This window comes from Nannobrachium achirus (genome assembly GCF_963921795.1).
Source record: "Nannobrachium achirus genome assembly, chromosome: 23".
NCBI classification, from domain to species: Eukaryota; Metazoa; Chordata; class Actinopteri; order Myctophiformes; family Myctophidae; genus Nannobrachium; species Nannobrachium achirus.
Genome location: NC_137830.1, coordinates 43,226,169 through 43,251,223, shown reverse-complemented (window position 1 = coordinate 43,251,223; position 25,055 = coordinate 43,226,169). Strand labels below are relative to the sequence as shown.

Here is a 25,055-nt window from a genome sequence, read left to right as displayed (position 1 = left end):
TGTGTACATAACAGTATATACAGTATCAAGGACTTACACTGTGGGTAATTTCTAAAGTCTTTTCATAATAATAATGCAGTACTCCATATCATGGATATTTATATTTTTGATTCCCTCGTTGAAATAAAAATATTTTTCCTTGTTCATTCACTGTAAGGCTTGCTTTAAGTTGTACAGTAGATCTACGTGTTGTTTCGAGCTTGCAGATCTGCTACTTTTGATGGTTTTGTGCGATGCTGTAGTATAAGTAGGGCATTAATGTACCAAAGACAACCTTTTAATATGGAGACAGGTTTCTGCCTGACAGTAACAACATTTAGCAACATACGTTTTTCAGAAAACTTAAGATCTTAAACACATTTGTAGAATCGCCCTCAGGTTTTAATAGTTGAATGTTTTACTCGGGTGTGTTGTTGTGACCAGGGCAGGAATTTCATGGGGGCCATGGCTGCTGTTGCCCCTCAGTTTGGCCTTGTGCCCCTCAAACCAATGGCATGACCCGAGGCCACAGTGGCCTAAGTGACCTTGCCCCTAAAATGACGAAATTCCAGGCCTGGTTGTGACTAAACCGTTAATTGCTGTATGAAGCCACACACACACAACACATCTAAATGATACACATCTTTACTGCCAAGGCAATAACTTCAAGAAAATATTTACATGATGTAACAAATTAAAGGGGTAAAAAAGGCAAACATTTAGACTACGGTACAATGGGAGACACTGCAAAGGGAGTGCAATATGTAAGGTCAAGTGTGCATTTTACATTCATTCACTGGTACCTGGAAGTTTAAGAGTTAATGATAAATGGCTGATTTATAGTTGGCTGCTCACCAAAAATAGCAGCTCTACAAGCTCACAATGCGTGACACTTTCACGTGTAAATCAGCTATTTTTTGTGAGAAACATGATATGCTCAGTCTGCTAGTAGGGCAGATTCTGTAGGTAGTGGTGTAGTAGTAGTGTTACAGCACTTAACTAAACTTCTGGAGAGGGTAAATAATTCCCTGGAAAATAAATGGTAAATTGTGCTGAGTTTGTCTTGTAAATGCATGTTAATTAGAAATGCATAAGTGTACTTTTTTTTTTTACTGCATGCAGTAAAACATGTTACTAAAACACTTTTCTTTCCAAACATTAGCCAAACAAGTCTTCTCTCAACCTGTATTATTTGGAAAAGAGTTAATGCCCCCTAGTGAAAGAGTAAAGAATGGCTTCCAAGCAAACAATTATATCACAATCTTACAGTAGCAATTGCAAACAACCACAATAAATAACAATGCTATGTGTATTTCCCCCACTGTGGAGAGGAAAGAGATGAGAGATTTAAAGAAACAATGGAGTATAGGACTGGTAATACAATTATGATTCATTCCACAAGATGATCTGAAGCAGTAAAATTAATAACAGCGTCCTATTTCCAAAGTGACAAAGCCTTCTCAGCAAACATGATGAAAGCATCCTACTCTAACTACAGTCAAGTCTCTACAATAAAATATTTCTACACTTTCTAGACTTTAGTATGTCACTATCCTACTCGTGGCAGGTACTGTCAGTGGTGTGTTCTAGATTTCTTGGGAGGGATACGATAATCTACCTCGACTACCTGTGCGTGGTCGTGTAGATACGCTACTGTGTTTTTAATTGATTGAAATGGTTTGTCAATGGCTTCAAAAGATTTCTGCAGGTCACACTACGTATATACTGTCGCATAACATGGTAGAACACACCACTGTGTAGAGGTATATATATTAATGGCAACATCTTTCAAGGGAATACAAAAAACAATATCCCAGTAGGCCAATATCGCCCTTGTCCAGGGGATGTTCCCCTTTGGTGAGTCGTACTGTAGATGTTTGGCTTCCTATACAGGAGACCCAGGTTGGAATCCAGGTGGTTACATATCAGTGTCTGTGTAGAACAGTCTGCAAGTCTTCTGGTAGTGAACCGATAATGGTATGGATGTATCCCTCCAGCTTGTCCAGAACGCCATCCTTCACTGGGAGCTGCTGTCTGCGTGCTTTCACCTGGAATGGACAGGTACAAAGAACCATCAGGGAATGGACCACTTTGGGGCCTTTTCCACCGGCAAAGAACCGGTTCCGGTTCTTTCTCCCGCCTATGGGATGAAGTTGGGATGAAGGATTTTGTGGTTCCCGTTCGGAACCAACTTTTACGGTTCAGAACCAACTCCGGTTCTCGGTGGAAAAGCTCACCTCTGGTTCATCCCATAGGCGGGAGAAAGAACCAGAACCGGTTCTTTGCCTGTGGAAAAGGCCCCTTTGAGAGCAGTCATTTTGACTGGTAAATGCAACTGAAGGTACACAGTGAAATCCTCAGTGTTAATTTAACTCAAGAGTGTACAAAGAGAACGAATGAAACTGTGCTTATCTATGGTTTGTTTAATGTAGGCCTTTCTTGAATGCCAGCATGAAGATAACTTTATCGGAGCTGGGTGTGTTTAATTTAGGCGTTTGTGTATGCCAGTGTGAAGTTAACTGTGCAGGAGCTGTCCATGCTTTGCACAATGCACATGGTGACACCTACCGGTATATGAAACACCCACAATTCATGTTAATACCTTCAGCTTTGTATACCCGTTAACTCAATTGCTGCTGTGAGCTGTAGGCTGATTGCATCCATTTGTTGCGACCGTCAGGGAGCAGTTTACTATGAAAACCTCCACCGGCCGTCCGTCCGTCCGTCCGTCACACGTCACACCTTTGTTTGTGTACGGTGTAATGTCATATATCTTCAGTATGACATCACACCACATGTGTACACAAACCTTTGTGTACGTTGCTGTGGCAACAGTCTGTTGTTGCTGGTCTGTTAGTGTACGTTAGCAACCACCTTAGCAACCATGGTTTTACCCTAGCAACCAACTGTTTACCCTAGCAACCAACTGTTTACCATAGCAACCATGTTTTTTTACCCTAGCAACCAACTGGGCATAAAAGGGATTCTGTTAGGGATCTCCATATATGGGCATAAAAGGGATTCTGTTAGGGATCTCCATATATGGGCATAAAAGGGATTCTGTTAGGGATCTCCATATATGGGCATAAAAGGGATTCTGTTAGCTGTTAGTGATCTGCATATATGGGCATAAAAGGGATGCTGTTAGGGATCTCCATATATGGGCATAAAAGGGATTCTGTTAGGGATCTCCATATATGGGCATGAAAGGGATTCTGTTAGGGATCTCCATATATGGGCATAAAAGGGATTGTATCCCAGATGATGCCCTGTTAGGAGATCCACACTAACAGAATCCATATATGGTCCTACCGACAGCTGCTATAAGCCAACCCTGGCGATAAGGTCTGAGTCGAAGAAATGCTTCTTTCCTGGCAAGAATTGCCCCTTTATACTGTAGGGCTTGTTTGTGTATTGTATGACATCACGCCACATCATCGGCTGAGGACTGTGTGATGTCATCATATCTCCATATATGGAGACATAAGTTGCTCATGCCAAAATATGGGCTGGTGAGGTCAGACTTAGTGTGATGCGTAGGTTATCTCCATATATGGAGATTCAACTTCAATGAGTAACCATGGCAAACTGTCAACTGCCCGTATGTCTTGATAATTGGTAAAACAAACATTTGGCCTATTTGTGGAGATAAGCGACCAGCGGTCGCTTATCTCCCGATTAGGGAGTCTTACTGGTAGGTTTGGTTACATTGCACCAGTGTGCGAATTAATAACTGGTATAATTGGTTTACTTACTAGCTTTTCTCTCAGTTTCAAAACCAGGTCAACATTTTCCACCTCGGACTTGTCTTTGGTCCAACCCAACAAATCCTGGTGATTGAAAAGGAGGGTTAAGAGCATATAACGTTCCAGCATAATGTATACACACATGAACAACAATAACATTGATGGGGTCTCTTAAGGTTTTAATGAATGAAATACCATGACATTTTATATAACATAACCTTTTTTGTTTTGTTAATGTTTATTCATCTTAAAATCTTAGTTTAGTCAGGAACACTCACATCAAAGTAGATTTAACCATTTATGGCATAAATGGAAAACATGCATGCTTGCTAAGCAAAATCAGGGAAGACCACCATAGGGATACAATAGCAGAACAATAGCAATACATTGACACATAACTTAAATCATCAGACGTAATCACAAGTATTTGAGCTTAGACAGATTGATCAAGGGTGGGGGTGGCTAGCAGCGCGTATCCGAGGCTTCGGATAACCAAGCATAGTAGAGAAAGCGAGACGTATTTAAAGGAGCCTTCCCTACTGAACGAGAGCTTTGATTGGAGTATGACAGTGTGACGTAATGACCAGCAGATATGTGAATGAGGAATAGGAAAAGAGCTGCCTAACAGCTGACAACAGCTGGGTGGGGCTAGATTCTTGTGTCCTGCATAAACTAACGCTGAAGCATTCATTGTTCTGCCAATGAGGACATTTGCAATATCCTCACACACCACATTGTTGTAATTGGTTCATTGAACTCACAGCATCACAGACAGCCTCGAGATGCAGACATTCTAGTTTCTGGGTCATGTCCCTGTGCCGCAGACGATACCAGCCATCAAAGTTGGGCGACCTGAAGAATCTCCTGTAGAGCCACAGGAGGATGCACAATATATCAACATCACAGTAATACCGTTGCAGTGTAGAGGCCTCCTGCACACAGCTGTATGTACTCTAAGTGGTGGCAAAACACATGAATAGGGTAGGGTCGCAAACCTGTACAGGCCCATCCAATCCCCTTTGCTGACTGAGGTGAGCTGAGGTCCAGCATGCTCTAGTGTCCCCATAAACTCCTCCTGACTGAAGGGACGGATCAATGGAGGTGTCTGGAACACACAAACAAAACTCTTGGTTCATCTCCAATTATAGGATCTCACCTAAAAGTATTTGACCCCCATTTGAAATTATTGTGTGCCAGCGACTCCCATAAGAGATTTGTCAAGATTCTTCCAAAGTAGCAGATCTGCTCACGAGTTACAATGCGAAGCGACAAACAATGCGGGCTTGAGTGTTTAAACCAGTGGTTCTCAAAAGTGGATTCCAGGGACTCTCTAGGTTCCTTTAGAGGGGTCTAAAATGACCCGTCCCTTACAAGTCTGTAACTCTGACATTATAAAAATGTAACCATTTGTATAGGACTACTGTCAGAGTAAGGGAAGACCTTGACATTTAAAAGTTTGAGAACCACTGGTTTAAACCGTTCCTCATTTTTATGGGGGACCCCTCAAGAAGCCATGGGGGGGATCTACAGACACCCCCTTTGAGGGCCAGTGGCCTAACCTTCCAAGGCGTCACAGATCTCTGCAGGGGCATCAGGCTGGCCAGGTATCGTTCCTGACAGAGAGAGAGAGAGAGAGAGAGAGAGAGAGAGAGAGAGACAGCACCAAGACAGCATGTGAGACTTTAGAGTCCCATAGGAGATTGTGGTAGCAGTTCTAGCTGCAGATGTGCCATGGATGTGGTGGAAAAAGTACTAAAACGTTTTACTCAAGTTAAAAGTATCAATACTGCAATATAGAAATACTCTGTTACAAGTAAAAGTCTGGAATTCACAATGTACTTGAGTAAAAGTACTGAAGTATTGATATCAACATGTATTAAAGTACCAAAAGTAGAAAGTACTCATTGTGCAGAATGTCCCATTTGAAGTTTTCAAATGTATAAAAAATCTTTTGAAAATAGCAGGTCTACGAGCTCACAATGCGTTGCATTGCGACGCATTGTGAGCTTGTAGATATCCTATTTGAAGTTTTCAAATGTTTTTCAAATGTATATCAAATGTATACGTTTTATAAGTTTTCAAATGTATATCGGTCTGAAGTGGTTACTATATAACTAAGAATTGTACTTAGTACAGTAATACAGTAAAGGTACTTGGTTACTTTACACCACTGGTGGTCATGAGACGTTCGGGCGACTAAGTCTCACCAGCGGGATGATGAAACTCTGAGTGAGCTCCAACAGATGTCTCCTCAATATGGCGCTCTGCACCTCTGACGGCCTCTTCCTCTGGATGCCCTACAGCCAGATGAAATCAGACTGACTGATTGAGTACAACGGTTTCACGTGCTGAAAACAGCACATCTACAGAACAAGCTCGCAGCGCGTCATAGATCGCAACATTTTGGCGGCAACAAAGTATACATCTACTGTAGCTTAAACAAGACTTTAGTTTTGGTGACAACTCACCTTTAGGAGTCTTTTGATTAGAGTCTTATCCTTGTGTAGAAATGGTTTGTATGCAGTATAGATGCCTAAGGAGAACAAAAATAATAATACATGAAATACATCATTACACACAAAAGCAACAACAAATAAAATGTATGAATCAAGAAAGAAATGTATCAAGCAGCATCGTGTTTCACCTGGTTTAGTGTCCAAGGTTTTCAGTTTAGCCAATTTCTTCACCTTTACCTGTTTGGGCAGATCTCCTGAAAATGTGTCAAGTAAAAATATCATGATAACCAGTTGACACAAATGTAGTGTTACTTTGTGAGATGTAAAAGAACACCAAACGTCAAACACATTACCCGCAGTCTTGAGTTCCGCTAGGCGCACAATGTGTGGCCAGCATTGGAAGGTCTTGATGAAGAAGGGATTTGTGACACCCAGGATGACATTGGGTCTGAGGTGTAGAGGTGGGAACAGAAAGGAAAAACAGAAGGGTGAGGTCAAAGACCTCCACCAAGACATGTCAGTTAGACCCCGACTGTAACAGTATAAAAGTGTTGATGCCACTCACGGTGCCTGCGTCCTGGTGGTGTACTCTCTGAACTCACTGTCGTGGATAGTGAAGTAGGGCCTGTAGTCACAGCAGTACTTCAGTGGAGCAATTGAGCTGCAGACAAGAAAGGAATAATGCACTGATTCTACACCATTTTAATTTCAAAGACCCCCAGTTTCATATGCATCAGGCCAGTGGTTCTCAACCTATTCAGGCCGTGACCCCCCGCTCCAATTGAGGCAATACATTTAGTTTGACTCTGTCCCCTCGGCTAAAGATTGCGAGGCGTTGTGAGCTTGTAGATCGTCCCCCACATTGAGAGCCATATTTATTTATAGATTTATATTGTATATACACACACACATCTTTGGGTGAGGTAACCCACTGCATGTCTCTGCATCACAGACAAAATTACCTGACTAGAGCCAGCACGGTTTCCGAGGACACAGTGGGCGATGGTGCCATGACGACCACAGGTTCCCCCAGCAGCATCAGCTCCCAGAGCATCTGCAGGTGGATGAGAACCGACTGGAAACACCTAGACAGGTCAGAGAGTTCACTTAGACCATAAAGACCTGAGGCTGATTCTACATCAGTACTCAAACTTTTACGTGCCAAGGACCCTAACCCTAACCCTATTTGGCCACTACTTCCATAAATCTCCTCTTTGGTCTTCCTCTAGGCCTCCTGCCTGGCAGTTCCAACCTCTGCAATCTTCTACAGATATACTCACTATTCCTCATGTCCAAACCATCTTAGTCTGGCCACTCTAGCTTTATCTCCAAAACATCTAACATGCCCTCTGATGTACTCATTTTCCTTGTTATTCCCAGAGAGAACCTCAACATTTTAGTCAGCTTCCGGTCTTTTCCTCAGTGCGACTGGCTCTAAAACATATAACATAGCTGGTCTCACCACCGTCTTGTATTGTACACCTTCCCTTTCATTCTTGCTGATACTATCACACATCACACCGGACACCTTTCTCCACCCGTTCCAACCTGCTTGCGCTCGTTTCTTTACCTCTTTTCCACACTGTCCATTGCTCTGGAATGTTGACCCTAAGTACTTAAAATCCTCCACCTTTAACTCTACTTCCTGGAACCTCACTGTTCCACTTAATGTCAGTGTAAACCTTGTCCAAATCTGTTACTTTTCAGTAAATGGAAAAAAGACCCTGTGTTCCAATGTTATTTTGTCACAGGCTCTTGTTAATACTTTTCATTGGTTTTCATCAAACCAACAGACACACATAACCAATATTTTGTTTACATAGTGAAATTAGAGATCACAACGTGCCATGATGTGAAGCGTTGTGAGCCTATAGCTTATTACTTTTTTGTGCAACACTGTTGTACAATGAAGTATGGCATTAATTCCTGAAAAAACTAAAAGACAAAATATGGACACACAAGGTTTAGGCCCGACACGGACGATATGCAGATGCTGCTTTGAATTTCCAAATGGCTGGACACATCATAAACAGATAATCTCAATGTACACAATCACTGACTGTTCACACGTTTCCAAAAAGAAAGATACATTTACTTGAATAGGTCCAGTTCATGGATGGTAGGGAGCATTGTAGGGGCTGGTAGAAGATTCTGGAGAAAACATGTAACATGTACAGTAAATTACATTTACATTGAAAAGGAAAGTCTGTGTTATTGAAGTAGAACCAAATACCCGGCCGGACGCAGTACACAGTAACATCCTCAGTATAAATCTACTGTATACATTTGTAACTGTAAGTGTTTGTAACTGTAAGTGAACAAATCTACGTATCTCAGCAAATGGACCCTTACGGGTCCTTTTGGTTACAGCTGTACACTCAGTTACATAATGGATACATGATAATCTTTCACTTTAGGATCTTCTTATCTTCTATTTGCTGTGTACTGAGTGACAAAGTGACACAAACCTCGCTTGGGGCATGTTTCACTGGACTTCCTCCTGCTTTGTCATTCTTAGATGGGATCCTGACCTGAAAAGAAAATGTTGATCTTTTCACCCAGATCTTTGTACAAGAGTTTAAAAAAATAACCATTTTCACTTCAAATGCATTTTATCAAATTGTATGAAATGGCAGAAACCAGTTCAGATCTTGTTTCAAAATGTCATTTACATTTTGCCAAGTTTATAGTACCTTACACTCTCAGTGAAATGTATTCTTACCTGTAAAACCATTCCCATGATAGGGAGATTGAGGGTCAACCCTGGCACCGGTGAGGGCCATTGGTCCATCTCATTACACACTGCGTTGGAGAGGATTGCAGAGCATGTCAGGTTGCAGATCCCAAAGACCTTCACTAAATGCAACAACCGCTACCATTCACAACTCACCTGCTTCCAGACAAGGCTCCAACTTCTCAAAATATTCTGGGGCTATGATTTGCAGCAGGCTATGGAAGAGGTGGATATAGGGTAGCCTGGATATTAGAACAAGGGACTGCAGCAGTACAGTAAAGAGAGAGAGAGTAACAGTGTAAAAGAAGGAGAAGGGAAGACACAATGGAAAATCAAAATGAATACATAGTGGATCATATCGACCAGAATCTGTAAAACAAGTCTCTCTTTAACCACTTAAACCCTCTACACTTTTCTTCACTCTACACCAAATCTCGTTGCCAAAAATAGCTCACAAAAAGCTTGTAGATCAGCTAGTTTTGGCAAACGTTTCCCCAGAATAGGGATGGTGGGGTTCAAATGTTTAACACATTTTCTGCAGAAATTCCTGCAGGAGACTGAGTATGCTTGTTGAGTAGAGTTAGTTAACATGAAGAGTTTCAGCGAATCTCACTTTCTGAAAATAGCCTCGTTTCACAGAGACGTCCTTGACTTGTCTGAAGTAAACGTAACCATAGAAATGGGCCAGCTCTCGCTGCAGGGTGGGAAGCAGAGAATGACAGACAGAAAGAAAAAGCAGGTTATCAGCATCAGCATGGAAGAATTACAGTCTCAAAAGATCATTATTAATATTATTTATTCCGCAAAAATAGATTAGCCTCAGCGACCTGCGCAGTGCGTTGTTCTAACGGAAGTGGTGGAAGTGCTGCGTTTAAGGGAAGTTACGTCATGCGGTGCGGGTCTGTTTACATCCCCCAGCGAAAAAACTAATACAAAAATAGATTGTAGCTCTTAACTCGCTCTTAATATGTGTAACTTTGTCCGAATCAATGTTTTGTTCGGATAATGTTTATTGCGAGTACAACAGACGGAGCGGGAGATGTAGAACAGATTTTTTTCCCAGTGGGGAATACGTTTGCAGGAACACCGCACTGTGAAATAAAGACAACTTCCAGGAAAATGCACAAGGCCGAAGCCCCACCTCCTAGAACACTCTCTGCCTCATATCGTGCCCAGGCTTTTCTCTTCGCAGATGAGTAAGCCTGGCTACGCGAGGTTAAGCCTCAGAGGTAATATGGCACAGGCTAAGAAATCAAAGTCTGTTTTATGGTGCTCGTCCCTCTCGAGAAAGCATTGTATTTTGGACACAATTTGTGACCAAAAGGTACATAACTTCACCTGTAGTGTGATAGGGGCGTCCCTGTTGTAGGCATCGTCCCCAAACCAGTAACCGCTGCGACCTACAGACTGACGCAGCCTGAAGCTGAACTGTGTGTCCCCTAGACATCCTGGGCGTGCGCACAAGCGCACACACACACACACACACACACACACACACACACACACACACACACACACACACACACACACACACACACACACACACACACACACACACACACACACACACACACACATTTCAACCTGGTAATGAATAGAAGCATTGAATCATGTGATGGATATTGAAGTATTACAGTTTTACGTCTTACCTGAGTAAGAGTCAGGAAAGGACAAGTAGCATATGTTGCTTTTCTGTGAAAACATAGAGAAGGAAGGTGAGTGATTATTTGATGTTTATTAGTATTTGAACACTCTTGACAGACAAGAAAAGTGAATTAAGAGATAGAGAAGTAGATGAGTACCTCCTTCTCAGTGAGTTTGACATCATGGGGATACACAAGCTGAAATGGCATAAAACACACATCAATTATATTAATGTGCATGACATGTACAGTGAATTAAAATCCTCAGTGGTAATGTGCATGTACACGGCGAAATCGCCAGTTGTATTTATCCTGACCATGTGTAATGGATAACTCTCAGTGAGACTGTGCAAATGTGACCAAATAGACCAGTGTTTTTCAACCAGTCGTCCTTGAAGGGATTAGCTAAATTATGGAGTGTTGGTAACTAAATGGACCCTTATATCTGTAACTCTTGAGTGTAAAATAAACCAAATAGATTTGGTTTAATTTTACAATATCAAATTATTGTTAAACATCTGCATTACTTAATTTACTAGAAATCTATACAATTAGAGAATGTAGAAGAATTGTTATTTTGATCAAAGTTTATAGACTACCTGTTATCTCTCCTATTGGTACCCCATCAATACAGCATGGAATTGTGGGCAAAATCTTATCCAATCCAACGATAACAAATATTCTATGTTTTGGGTCTGAGAGGCTACATTTCATCAAATGGCTCAAATTCTGAATAAATAAAGAGCCTTGATTGATTGAAGACTTTATTTGAGGTTTGCATAGGAAAGGGTACAGGACAGTACAGTTCACTGATACAAGGTCAACTAAAAGGATTAACACCACTTTTGGGCTTGTTTAAATTGGGGCCCCTGATGTGAAAATAGTTGAAAACCACTGAAATGAACGATCAGCTTTGGCTTGCATCAGCACCACCACCAATCACAAAGTGCACCTGACGGGGGTAGAGAAGATGCTACAAGCTAAGCTATCCACAGACTGTACCTCTATGGCTTGTCCGAGCTCCAGGTCGAAGGTAACGACGCACACGCATTCCAACCACGACGAGAACCGAGCCCACGGCGAGCGAGACACCGCATCGTCTGGCTGACTGTCGGGGCTGTCAAGTGGGTCCATCGCGACGGATCAGAGGTGGATCCATGTCCCCATTATCCCTCGATCGCGTCTTCTTTTCACAATCAAAATAATGTTTGTTTTCTGCAAGCTGCCAGCCGGGTAATCCTCCTCTGCTCCTCTGGCGTCCTCTAGCGGGTGGGGGCAAATTGGCATCAAAATTATGTAGCCTGGCTCCAGCCCATAGAGTAGACCAAATCAGCCAAATCAAAATGTAACAAAAGTAGAAAGTTCTCATTGTGCAAGTTTTCAATGTATAACTATACATGCGTCGCATCGCTACGGATTGGGAGCTTGTACATATTTGGGTGGGTAACTAGTTTTAAAATTGCAGTAGAGTAAAAGTACAATAGGCCTATTTGCCTCTGAGATTGATTGATTGATTGATTGATTGATTGAAGAGTGTATTACCAGTTTGCAAAAGAAAAGTACAGTTTCATGACAGCACAATCAGATATACCGGTTAGATATAGTGGAGAAGCCTATTTATTATGCTACAGAAGGTGCAGGATGAGGTTCCACCATAACTTCAAGTCCCATAATGCTTTGAGTCAACGCGCTGTCACCACACAGTCCCTCCCCGGGTGTTTCGCCCAGGTGGGCGTGGTTTCTTAGTTTAGGTTAGGGGTTAGGGTCAGGTGTAGTGTTTGTGAGGTTAGGGTTAAGGTTAGGTCTAGGCATAGTTTTACTTTTACTGAGGTTAAAGGTTAGGTGTTATTACCTTATTACCGACCGTGTTAGTGGGCGAGGTTAGGGTGGGTTTAGGTTAAGGGATATAACCACGCCTACCTGAGCGAAGCACCTGGGAAAGAGGGAGTCCCGTCAGGCAGTAGCGTAGAGATGGGATTTATGGCTCTTTGAAGTGAGACGGATCTCTGGGATCCGTTCCTTTCAAAGAGCCGTTCAAAAGATCTGTCTCATTTTTAGGCTACTTTAGCTATTTAGTTACTTTGTAGATTTTGATTATAATTACAAATCACTTCAACGGACCCTATATACATTTCCGCTATTTGAAAATAGCCGATCTACAAGCTCACAATCTGCTTTTTTCTATGTTTTATTCATTGGAAAACTTGTGAAATGGGACATTTTGCATAATGAGTACTTTGGTACAGGTACTTTAAGTGCATTTTGATTTGATACCAATATTTTTGAACTTTTACTCAAGACTTGAGTACATTTTATTCCGAACTTCTCCTTGTGTCAGAGTATTTCTACATTGCAGTACTTAAATAAAGATTTGTTGTAGCCTACTTTTCCCACCACTGTTCATTAGAAAGGAACGGCTCCCTACTGCGAACCGGATCCCATCGTTCATTTCAAAGAGCCGTTCAAAAGACTCGATTCGTTCTCAAACGTCCCACCTCCAGAGCAGACAGTTCTCAAACCCCGGTCCCCGGCAGACAGACAGACAGTCGGTCTCTGCTCTCTGCTCGGTGGCTTGTTCTGAATCGACCATGGCTTCAGCTTTGGACCCTTGCTCCTTCTCCTCCTTCACCAAGTGCGTTACCAAGCATCTAAATCTCACCTACCACGTGGATTTTGACAGTCATGTCATCAAAGGGAAGGTTGCGCTCACCATCGAAGTCCTGGAGGATCGTTTCTCGTCATTGGTACAGTTGCCTTAGCCATCAGGCTAAGGCCCATTCATTCTCTATGTTCACTTTCCATATAGTCGCCCATAGTGGGATACTAGAGTAACTTGTGTTTGGTACTAACTATGCTCAACTGCAATGTTGTTTTTAACACTTAACACAACAGTGTGGTTCCCTGCAACTTGCAAGCTTATACTATATGCACGAATGGCTGATTTCCATTCATAAAACGGGGATGGTGGACACTGTGAAGTTTTCCATTCATTGATGTGATGCCTATTAATTTAAGAAAACTCATTCATATGCCAGACAGCTATCAATGCTCAGAGTTTCATATTTGCATTTTAATAACACAAGAATTAAGGCTCCATCTTCTTGGACTTTGACTAGAAGATTGTGCTGGCAGGTGAATGGACTTTAGATCTGGGCTTGACGAGGTATTGTTTTGCTAGACAGGGTACCCGGCGCGTAATGCTGACAGACAGTAACTATGTATTCACAATTCACAATGAGTGAATTTACTGGACACATGTAAAATACATATTATGCTGCCTAGCATGTGTTTTTTACAAGTGCACTGCACAGGCATAAATAATATTTAGAGGTAGGACCCATAGGCTACAACATATGGCACCTTCAAGGACCTCAAGCTGTGGTACTTTTTTATTATCATATTCTTTTCCACTCTATAAACCGTAATAGGCCTAATATCTTGCTATTTTTGCTACCACAATGTTGAACCTATGAATGTAGTCAAGGTACAATGTAATATATAAGCTGTAACAATACAAATCTGGAATCACACACAGTAAATCACTGTTCTCATTTGCGGCTATCGGCGGCTGCCAAATCGTTGCTCCATTTCAGTATTTGTCAACGTTTGGTTTCCCCTCTTCTCTTCCCCTCTACTACTGTCTCTCATGCAGACACTGGACACCAGAGATTTGAAGATCTTAAGCGTCACCGCCAATGGACAGGAAGCCAAGTTCAGCATGGGACCCAAGCACCGCTTCATGGGGTCCCCTCTGGAGATTACAATGCCCTTTGACCTCTCCAGGTTACCCTACTACTCAGTTCAACCCGCGAATGAATGCAATTAGAGTTCTCTTGACCTGGAACGCATCTGTGTCGCGTTAGATTTTAACCACTTTAACCATTATTTATTTTATGTTTTAACTATAAAGAAAATTAGCAGATATACAAGCTTGCAGCGTGGCACTCGGTGCTGCGCTGCGAGCTTGTAGATCTGCTATTTTTGAAAAATCCTGAATTATTTTGCAAATCTTTGAATACGGTATATATATTTTTTTAAAGCGAACATTTGTAACTGAAATCCTTCTTTCTCAGGGTCCCTGGAACAAAATAGTTTGAGATTTTGAAATAGGCTACATATCATTCTAGGGGACCTTGACATTATAAAGTTTGAGCACCACTGACATAATATACATAAGTCATTTTTCGGTATTTTCAGGTCAACTTGAAACCTGGAGTGATGCAAACAGGAATGTGCAGTGACTGTACTGTGTTATGTTTCTGTGTACATTGTTAGGGGACAGCATGTCATCGTGGAGGTGAGCTACGAAACGTCTCCGAAGGCCACCGCACTGCAGTGGCTCACCCCTGAACAGACCGCTGGCAAGGAGCACCCCTACCTCTTCAGCCAATGCCAGGTAGTTCGGGGGAATTTTGTCACCGCATGACCGTTACCTTCTCCTTCAGACGCGTGCACACATAGACATCAAAGGGGTCTTGAACCCCTGCCCTTTTATCCGTCTGTAAAAAGTGCCCTCTCCAGACCATGAATGCAGTTTTTACTATGGTGAAAGAAATGCAAATGCCCTCTTTCCATGCCATACCTGAAGGCAGCATTCAAGAGAATTGCCCTGTTCAAACTCTCCTGAACTTGAATGCAGCATCTTATGTTGAAAGAATTGCCCTCACTGTGTAGAAATCCATGCCGTTACTTATGCCACATCTCCAGTATTGCCTTTTTTATGCTTAGTTTAGTGTGGTATCAAGTACCGAAAATAGTCGACCTCCAAGCTCACAACATGTTGCAGCGCGACACGTTGTGAGCTTGGAGGTCTGCTATTTTCGTTTTTTCACCAAAAGGCCCTTTTAGAAATGTCAGTCCCTGCCTCTCTAACTGTCTCTGCATGTCCCTGTTCTCCTTCCTTCTGTTTCATCAAGTCATGATCCCGTGTTTGTTCTGCAATGTTTTCACAGGACATTGTCCATTTCACCATTTCATTTTCTACCCTTTATTTAATTCTGGGAGAACACACTGAGGGCTGGGGTCCTCTTTTTCAAAGAGGTGTTTTTCTAAACACACCTTCTGAAAGTGTTTTTCTAAACAATGACAAGTGGTTATGATGACCACTTGCCGTTGCACTTATTTCTGGTTAGTAACCACTTCCTTTTAATGTTCTTCAGTTCTGCTTTTCATCTGCCTTTGCATGTTGTAACTTGTAACTTGTAACACATCTCTACGCTACGCAATTGGGCACCATTAACTTTAAACATCTTCCTTATCTTGTATCCATTCAGACAGAGCCTGTTCCCCCTGGTCTGAACATCTCTTACCTGTGTTATTAAAGGAGTAGTTCACCCCCAAAATGACTTTTTTGCCATGGAGAGTAGAGTTCAATAATATTTTTAGTTTTTTGTCACATTCCTAAGACATAAATGTGATAACAATAAATTTACCCCCATTCATTTCGGATGGTGACCCGTTTCGAAACGGGTCACCATCCGGAATGAATGGGGGTAAATTTACTCAAATCAATTTTTTGTCTTAGGAATGTGACAAAAACCAAAAAATATCATTGAACTCTACTCTCCATGGCATGAGTAATCAATAGAAAAAAGTCATTTTGGGGTGAACTACTCCTTTAATGTCTAAACAAGGTGCAGTCGTGAACTGAAGGGATTTTTCATTGATATGAATCTTCCGTACATCCGCCAGCACGCCCGCCCGCTCTTCCAGTTATGTATTCCCATTAGTGAGTGATGTTGTTGAATTGATTTATGCTGTATGTACTATGTATACAGGCTCACCACTGCAGGAGCATGGTCCCATGCCAGGACAGCCCCTCTGTTAAGCACACCTACTATGCTCAGGTGACACACACACACACACACGCACACACACACATGCACACACTTTGTCAGATCTTCTCACCAAAACAAAACTGGAGGCACTAGCTTTTCTTAGTGTTTTTAATTTGATCTGTCTACTGTCTACCAGTGGTCCTTGAGGGGGTTCCAGGTGGTCCATAGCTAAATGATGGAGAGTTAGTAAACAAATGGACCTGTATAGTTCTTAAACTCTTGAGAATGTAACATTTTATGCTCTCAAGAGTTAAATTATTGTTAAACATCTGCATTCATTAATTTACAAGGGTTAGTCTACACAATTAGAGAATGTAGAAGAATTGTGTTTGCCTGTTATCTCTCCTATGGTACCACATCAATACAGCATGGAATTGTGGGAGAAAAGGATCTTAACGATAACAAAATATTGTCTGACCCAAAATATTGGGTCCGAGATGCTAAATCCCATCAAATGGTGGTCCGTGGCTCAAATGCTCCATAAATAATGGGCCTTGGTATGAAAAGGGTTGAAAACCACTGGTCTACAGCATGTTTTCGTTGTATGATGTGTGTGCGTATAGGTCTCTGTCCCCAAGGAGTTGGTGGCAGTGATGAGTGCCATGCGAGATGGACAGGAGCCCGACCCTCAGGACAGCAGCCGGATCATCTACCGTTTCAGACAGCCAGTAAGACACTCTCATCACATGTATATAGGCCTGTCACAATTGTTACATAATCATCTAATCGCAATTATTAAAAAAATGTCATATACAGTATTTTCAGACATTTTCAAAAATAGTGGAAATAGCAGATCTACAAGCAATTATTTGAGTGACAATTAATCGTCATGTAAAATGTCATAATCGTGACAGCCCTACAAGATGCACCACCTTGTTTTCGAGGGGGTCCTTATGGCACAAATGAACATCACATACAATACACAAACAAACAATACAACAAATACATCCATGCAGACAGACAAGACAAGATCTCTCCCAAAGCTAGCCACTCCCATCCCACCAATTCAACCCCAAAGTAGGCATACCATTAACACAAGAAAACAAAAACAGAAAACACGTTTTCCTATAATTACACCCACCAGTCAATGTGATATCTGACTGTTTTTCTCTTGGCAGCAGTGTTCAAAGTACAAGAGGAGCTAATGATGAGCTGCTGATAAAAAAGTAGTTATATGGTTATTGCAAGTTACCAGCTGCTCATACATTCTTCTCTAATAACCAATATAGAATAGCTTTAAAAGCTATAAAATATTTGCATGTACACAGTTTTTTGCTCTCACCAGTCATGCTCTAACCCATTGGTATCAAAGTGGATCTGGGGGGACAGGGACAGGTCCTTGAGGAGTTTCTACAGTCAAATGAGGAGTAGTTTAACTGCAAAAAATGTGTATAAATTATTATTTTCAAAACATATGATGACAATTCAATTCAATATCATCACTAAGAATCAACTTCTCATGTGTGTATTATGACATTTTGTCAGTTTAATTAACCAAATCATATCAACACATTTCATAACAGGCTCCTTAGGAATGATTTGAAATGATGATCTAATGAAATGTGGGGGTCTGTGACATAAAAAAGTTTGAAAAGCCTAATCTATGATTTTTTCCCAGGTGCCCATGCCCTCTTATCTCATTGCCATAGTGGTGGGAGTTCTGGAAAGCAGGTAAAAATACACATGAGCACTTTTATTTTGACTCAACTCAATCAGCTGCGTCTAAATAACCAAAGATTGCTTTCTCATCTGTTCAATTACTAGAGAGATTGGGCCGAGGTCTCGCGTGTGGTCCGAGAAGGAGTTTGTAGACAAGGCAGCTTTTGAGTTCTCTGAGGTGAGTTTCTCTCTGCTAGCACCAATCATGATGTACTTCATCTATTTCAAGGGTCTTCAACAGGGGGTCCGGGACTGCGAGGGGGTCCTCAGAGTTACTACAGGGGGTCCTCCAAATCTTTGTGTGATAGACACTATTTTCTGCTTTTTTATATTAACCACTTGAACCCATAATCTGATAACTTTAGCCAAAAATAGCAGATCTTCAAGCTCACAAGCGCAAGGCGTTTTGTTTGAGCTTGTAGATCGGCTATTTCCGGCAAAGAGGTTTAGTGTTACGGGGAAAAAGAGCAGACTAAGTAAAGGTAAAATATTGACGGTTCAAGTGGTTACATTTCTGAAAACACAAATTGACATGAATCCAAAATACACTGATGCATGTGCTGTCAAACAATGAAACTATATGGAAAACACCAATTGACATGAATCCAAAATACAATGATGCTTGTGCTGACAAACAATAAAACTATATGGAATCTATGAAAAGGTTCATCTCTCTCTCTCAACTACGGGGCCCTTGGCCTGAAAACGTTGAAGACCTCTGATCTAGTTCATGGAGATACACAGGATATGCCTGCTCCCTTCATGTGCGTGTATGTATTGCTCTCAGACGGAGACCATGTTGAAGACGGCTGAGGACCTGGCAGGACCATATGTGTGGGGCCAGTATGACATCCTTGTGCTGCCGCCCTCTTTCCCTTACGGAGGTATGGAGAACCCCTGCCTCACCTTCGCCACCCCCACCCTGCTGGTAAGGCCCTGTTCCCCAAACACTGGGTCAGGACATTTTTATGGGTCCCTTAAGGCCGCAATCACATATATGCGTGAGACATCTTCTCCGTATCGTTTGAGAATGAGGGGAGCTTGTAGATTTTCACTTGTTTTTGTGTCCCGGGCAAACGTCTAATTCCTCTTTTGGGTCACGAGCTAAAAGGTTTGGGAACCACTGTGGTAAGGAATGTGTGAACGCACACACACAACCGCAGCCAATGTCTGAATGGCCCCCAACCTCCATTCTGTTGTTTACAGTCATTATTTATTATTCATATTCATTATTATACATTGTTGTCTTTATATCTTGCAGGCAGGAGACAGGTCCTTGTCGAATGTGAGTAAACAGCCTTCCAATGTTGGCCAGGTACTGTAAACTGATCCATGTCTATTGATATAGCTGTGCTGAGCTACTGTATGTGTTCTACATCTTGGCAGGTCATTGCCCATGAGATCTCCCACAGCTGGACTGGCAACCTGGTAACGAACAAGACGTGGGAACACTTCTGGTAAGCCATAGTGACTGCTGGTTAGGGATGGGACGATACGCGATATTATCGTTTATCGTGATAAAAAAACACTCACCATAATCGTATCGTGGAGATTACATTTATTGTGATATCGTCCTCCGTCATGCACTGGGATCAATTCACTTTTTATTTAGATAGATAGATAGATACCTTTATTATCCCAAGGGGGAAAATCAGTTGCCCAGAGGCAGCACAGCAGTATAAGGTTATTTACAAAGTTACAGAGAAGTAAGAAAAAGATAAAAGAAAAAAAACAAGAACAGAGTACAGTAAAGAGCAAGGTACATTTGCTGAGCTGCATATCCAGTACCACTTAAACCCTCTATAATTGGTAAAAAGTACTTATAATATACGTACTTGATACGGTATTTTTTCACTTTCTATCAAATGTCTTTGCCCAAAAATAGCCGATCTACAAGCTCACAACGCGTCGCGTATGAGCTTATAGATCTGCTATTTTTTTGGCAAATGTTTGGCCCCAGGAGAGTGGATTTTGATTATTGTGATTATATCGTAAATCGCGATTTCTTTTGTCACAATAATCGTGATATGACATTTTCATATCCTCCCATCCCTACTGCTGGTACAGCGTTTCGGCGAAATGGTTCTGAGCTCCGCGTGACCTCTTGCTTACATGTTGATGACAGGTTGAACGAGGGACACACGGTCTATTTGGAGAGGATGATTGGCAGGTCTATGGAAAGTGAGCAGTTCAGACAATTTAAAGCCATGGGAGGCTGGAAAGACCTGCAGGATTCAGTGAGAACACACACACACACACACACACACACACACACACACACACACACACCACATTTTGTATAGGTTGTTAGATTTTTGAGGAAGACATTGAATTCTATTTATTACAGTAAGGTATGAAAATCAACCACATGGACCTTATTATTTTATGGTCAACAACATTTTTGTTACTGCAATTTAATGCATTTTAATGCAACATTGACTGATTGGAAAGCTTGTTAACGGCTATGTAAACAAACATGAATCTTATACGGCCATATGGTGTATGGTCCATTACATTGGCTGTGTCCGTTTCAAACCTGCTGACTGTCGTCCCTCTATCTCCCAGGTTAATACCTTTGGGGCCAACAACCCCCTGACCAATCTGGTACCTAGCCTACACGAAGTGGACCCTGACGATGCTTTTTCGTCTGTACCCTACGAGAAGGGCTTTGCTCTGCTCTACCATCTAGAAGAGCTCATGGGTGGCCCAGGTGACAATGTTTATTCGTCTTAACACCAGTTACCTCCACAAAACATTTAATTCTGAACAAAGCAATAACAAGCAAATGGTAAACTTCTGTATCGGTTTAACTGTACCCCGCCCAGTAACATTGCATTGGTACATGCACACATAGTTCAAGGTCATTAGGTTTATTAGCATGTCCCAAACTGGGCGATTTTATGTTACAGCATATAATAAAAACTCTAAAAACACAGTAAACACGCATAAACAAGAACATAGACATAGACATGGTCACAAGATGCAGATAATAATTGTATAAGCGTAAGTGTAACAACAACCATCCGCCCACCCACGCACCCAACTCCATAATTATGGACAACATGTCCACGACCATATTGCACCATAGGAAACAAAAGAAAGAACGCAACACATCAGCACATCATAACCATCCTCCCAGATGGAGATGGGCCTGTCGACTCAACTGTCCCCTGAAACTAAAAAACAGCCAACCAGTACCCGAGAGTGTCTTAAATAAGCTATGAGAATCTTCTCAGATTTCAGAGCATTCTGGTTTTGACAGAGCACTTTGATATCAGTTAATTTACGAATGGCCAGCGTATTCGGTGATTGTGGAATAGTTGTCTTGCGGAGAATGTTTTTTTTGTGTAAACATGTTTACTATGTTGAGGATGGTATTATTTTGTGTAAACATGTTTACTGTGTTTTGTACTGTTGAGATTACCAAACAAGCCTCAGCCATTGCATTGTGACTTCCTGCTGTCACAATACAGATGCTTGAATAACTCTGCTTTTGGAGCGGCCAGTGTGTGTGGTCTGAATGTTCCTAGAGCACAGCGCTTGAATTTTAAGATGAGTAGTGTATTTACAAACTATGCCCACATAATATCTCACATTTATAATATATATCTTGCTGAATCACAGTTGCTCTCTAGGCTAGGTCTTTTTATTTTCCACTCCTGATAAATCCGTTTTTTAGCAAGAAACAATGGTGCTCAACTAGAAAGTCTTAAAGAGTAGGATGTTGTGCTGACCCAGAAGGCACAACAATAGCAAATTAACTTGTCAGCACTTGCAAGTACACTAAGTAACGCTTTCAATAATGCAGAGAAGCAGAAGGAAACATATGTGGGTAAGTCTGTTTTTAGGACATTGCTATGCATGTCACGCCCAAAAGTGTCAACTTGCTAGGTTCCTTTGATAGGCTTTTTAACAGGTCAAAATGTATGAGTTGAAAACAACACACACACCAAATGGATTTCTCACTTCTGTGTGCACCACAGAAGCCCCAAAAGTACAACCAAAAATACAAAGACTGCCCGTGCACACTGGGTCACCCCTACATTGAATTTATAAAAGGATCAATGTCAGATCATGTTTCGGTCACACAGGAACTCCTCTAGAAATGAAAATGAAATCTAAACGAAACACCCTTTAATAAATTCAATGCAGAGGTGGATGTCAATTATTTCAAAAATAGTTTTAAACTTATTTATAAAATATTACACATTTGCTTGAATGGGTTTCTTCTCTGGCTTTATTTGTATTTTCTACTGTATTCATTTTGTAAGTTCAATTTATTTATTGTTTGATTTTAAATTTGCATTTGAGTGTATTGGTTTCAGAGGGTACATTAATTAGGGCACAAAAATGTCTAAAGAGTTTAGGGATAAGGGGTAAGGCATGGACGAAAATAGGGCCCTACATGCCTTATCTAGATGGAATGAATAGATTAGCAAAGCTTCATGTTACTACTGTATGTGTGGTTTTGTAATCTGGCTGTTTATGATTGACCGTTCCAGAGGTGTTCATGGGTTTTGTCAAGTCCTACATCCAGCTCTTTGCCTACAGCAGTGTCACCACAGAGGAATGGAAGAACTACCTTTTTACCTACTTCAAAGACAAGGTAACATGACTGGTGTTACACTTGGTGTACACGGTGAAGTTCTCTGTGTTGCTTTTTATATTTGTAACCTCAGAGATTGTAGAAAAGTTAAGTTGGGTTTCTAATCTGCATGTTGTCCACTGCAGGTTGACATTCTCAACAAGGTGGACTGGAATGCTTGGATGCACACTCCTGGAATGCCCCCTGTCCAACCACAGTGAGTAAAGTACAGTACAAGTACTCTTTAAGGCAGAGGTCTTCAACAGGGGGTCCGGGACGCCTAGGGGGTCCTCAGAGTTACTACAGGGGGTCCTCCAAATCTTTGAGTGATAGAAACCTTTTTCTTCTCCTTTTTTATATTAACCACTTGAGCCCTAGCGTCCATATTCGGAGAACTTCAGCCAAGAATAGGGCGTTGTGAGCTTGTAGATCGGCTATTTACGGCAAAGAGCTTTGGTGTAGAGGGGAAAAAGAGCAGACTAAGTACAGAGTGAAAGGTCAAGTTTATTAAGTATTGACAATTCAAGTGGTTAAATATCTGAAAACACAAATTGACATGAATCCAAAATACACTGACGATAGTGCTGTCAAACAGTGAAACTATATGTAATCTATGAACAGGTTGTGGGGGTCCCTGCTTCATCTCTCTCTCAACTAAGGGGTCCTTGGACTCAAAACGTTGAAGACCCCTGCTTTAAGGTTTCTGACCCACCGATTTACCCTCTTGATTCTTGTGTTAGTGCTGCTGATATTGTTTTTAGTTTTTTATGTGCAACTTTTATTTCATGTTCCAGATATGACACGACGCTAGCTGATGCCTGCATTGCTCTGTGTCAGAGATGGGTCCAGGTAATGATTGTTCCATTGCCTGCAGCATTTAAGCCTGAGTTATACTTACGTTGAGTGTTGTGCCACATCCCAAAAATAGCCGTTCTACACGCTCACAACGTGCGATGCGTTGTGAGCTTGTACAGTAGATGTTTTTTGTTTTTCATTGTGCGACACGGGCATGCAACTAAGTGTAAATCAAAATCAGGCTTTAATTGTACAACCTTCCTTTGTCCTTCCCTACATTTGTTCTCCTTCTCTCCCTTCAGGCCAAAGAGGGAGACCTTGGGGGTTTCAAAGAAGCCGACGTGAAGACTTTCTCTTCCCACCAGCTCATTGAGTTCCTGTCCCTTCTTCTTCAGGAGGTAAGTCACGCGTCACTCTTCCTGCTCGCCATACTAGCTATTCACGTGCAGAGGCATGCCTGTGTCCCTGGAATGCTCAAATAAGTTGGAGGGAAATGTTCAATTGCCTGATTATGGCTGTTCCTCCAGGAGCCTCTCCCACTAAGCCATGTGCAGAAGATGCAGGAGGTGTACCATCTCAACACCTACATGAACGCAGAGATCCGTTTCAGGTGAGAACCTCAAAATCAGAATATGTTAGCCGTAGAAGACCTACTGTACATTCAGATGATAATAACGAATGCCCCTCTGTTCAATTGTTCATGAACATGTTATTTGGCCTACATTGAAATAAATGTCTCACAGCCTCTGTTCAACCAGTGTGCTTCAGTTTGCAGCCCAATTGGCAACCAGGCAGGCTGTGTAAAATAGCATTTTCGGATAAAAGAGCATCAAGCTATATCTATCTCGGTTAGTCAAATATGCGTCTCATCTGACTGGAGAAATAGAGCCACGTCTGCTTATCTCAACCAACACCTAATATTAACCTAACAGTAGTGGATTTCCATCCACTACATTTTATTTTGCAGATTTTCTGAAACATGTTGTTGATGCATTTTAATGGAAACTCACCTACTGACTCTCTCCAGGTGGCTGCGACTGTGTGTAAAGTCCAAATGGGAGGATATGGTTCCAATGGCACTGAAGATGGCAACAGATCAGGGGAGGATGAAGTTCACACGTCCTCTCTTCAGGTTTGCGACCATTATCCTGTGTCGTCAAACGATCTGCAGATGTGACACATGGGATATTTTGTTACACTTTTAAATGCCATGTTGAATTCTACTCTCTGAAGCTTTCTTCCCCCCCCCCCCCCTGTTCTTTTCACAGAGAGGTGTATAACTTTGACAAGTACCGCGAGGAGGCCGTGCGTGTTTTCTTGGCTCACCGTTCAGCCATGCACTATGTGACAGCGGGTCTGGTTGCCAAAGACCTGAAGGTGGATTCCAGCACTGCTTTGTAAACCAGCTTCGTACTCTTACCAGTATTATTTATACCAGGGTTCCCACGGTCATGTAATTAGAAAAATATTTTTCCAGGACTGGAAACGTTTTGGAATTGATCAAGAGTCCTGGAAGGTCCTGGATAAAATAGCTATGCATCGTCTTTGGTTATTGATTTTGTTAATACCTCTGAAATGACAAATTAAACATTGGCCAAATTGTCAAATATTAGAGGCAGAA

At 41.7% G+C, this 25,055-nt stretch overlaps 2 protein-coding genes across 2 annotated transcripts; one reads left to right on the top strand and one right to left on the bottom strand.

Annotated features, from left to right (window-relative positions):
- Positions 1-261: 261 nt before the first annotated feature.
- dennd6b (DENN/MADD domain containing 6B) lies at positions 262-11,746 on the bottom strand. The gene is made up of 20 exons (XM_080753998.1): positions 11,561-11,746; positions 10,718-10,756; positions 10,565-10,607; positions 10,254-10,363; positions 9,529-9,609; positions 9,072-9,177; positions 8,904-8,983; positions 8,650-8,712; positions 8,277-8,332; positions 7,144-7,266; positions 6,747-6,842; positions 6,535-6,629; positions 6,370-6,435; positions 6,194-6,258; positions 5,933-6,022; positions 5,285-5,338; positions 4,721-4,830; positions 4,487-4,589; positions 3,735-3,809; positions 262-2,027 (listed from the first exon to the last, which is right to left on the bottom strand). The coding sequence occupies exons 1-20, from the start codon at positions 11,690-11,692 to the stop codon at positions 1,905-1,907; spliced, it is 1,710 nt and encodes a 569-aa protein (XP_080610124.1). The 5' UTR covers positions 11,693-11,746; the 3' UTR covers positions 262-1,904.
- A 1,381-nt stretch (positions 11,747-13,127) lies between these two features.
- lta4h (leukotriene A4 hydrolase) lies at positions 13,128-25,055 on the top strand. The gene is made up of 19 exons (XM_080753997.1): positions 13,128-13,302; positions 14,211-14,341; positions 14,834-14,954; positions 16,336-16,404; positions 16,959-17,063; positions 18,014-18,066; positions 18,160-18,232; positions 18,842-18,982; positions 19,316-19,339; positions 19,441-19,511; positions 20,180-20,291; positions 20,620-20,764; positions 22,557-22,660; positions 22,786-22,856; positions 23,434-23,488; positions 23,737-23,832; positions 23,962-24,044; positions 24,462-24,566; positions 24,703-25,055. Exons 1-19 carry the CDS (start codon positions 13,147-13,149, stop codon positions 24,833-24,835), a joined length of 1,848 nt encoding a protein of 615 aa, XP_080610123.1. The 5' UTR covers positions 13,128-13,146; the 3' UTR covers positions 24,836-25,055.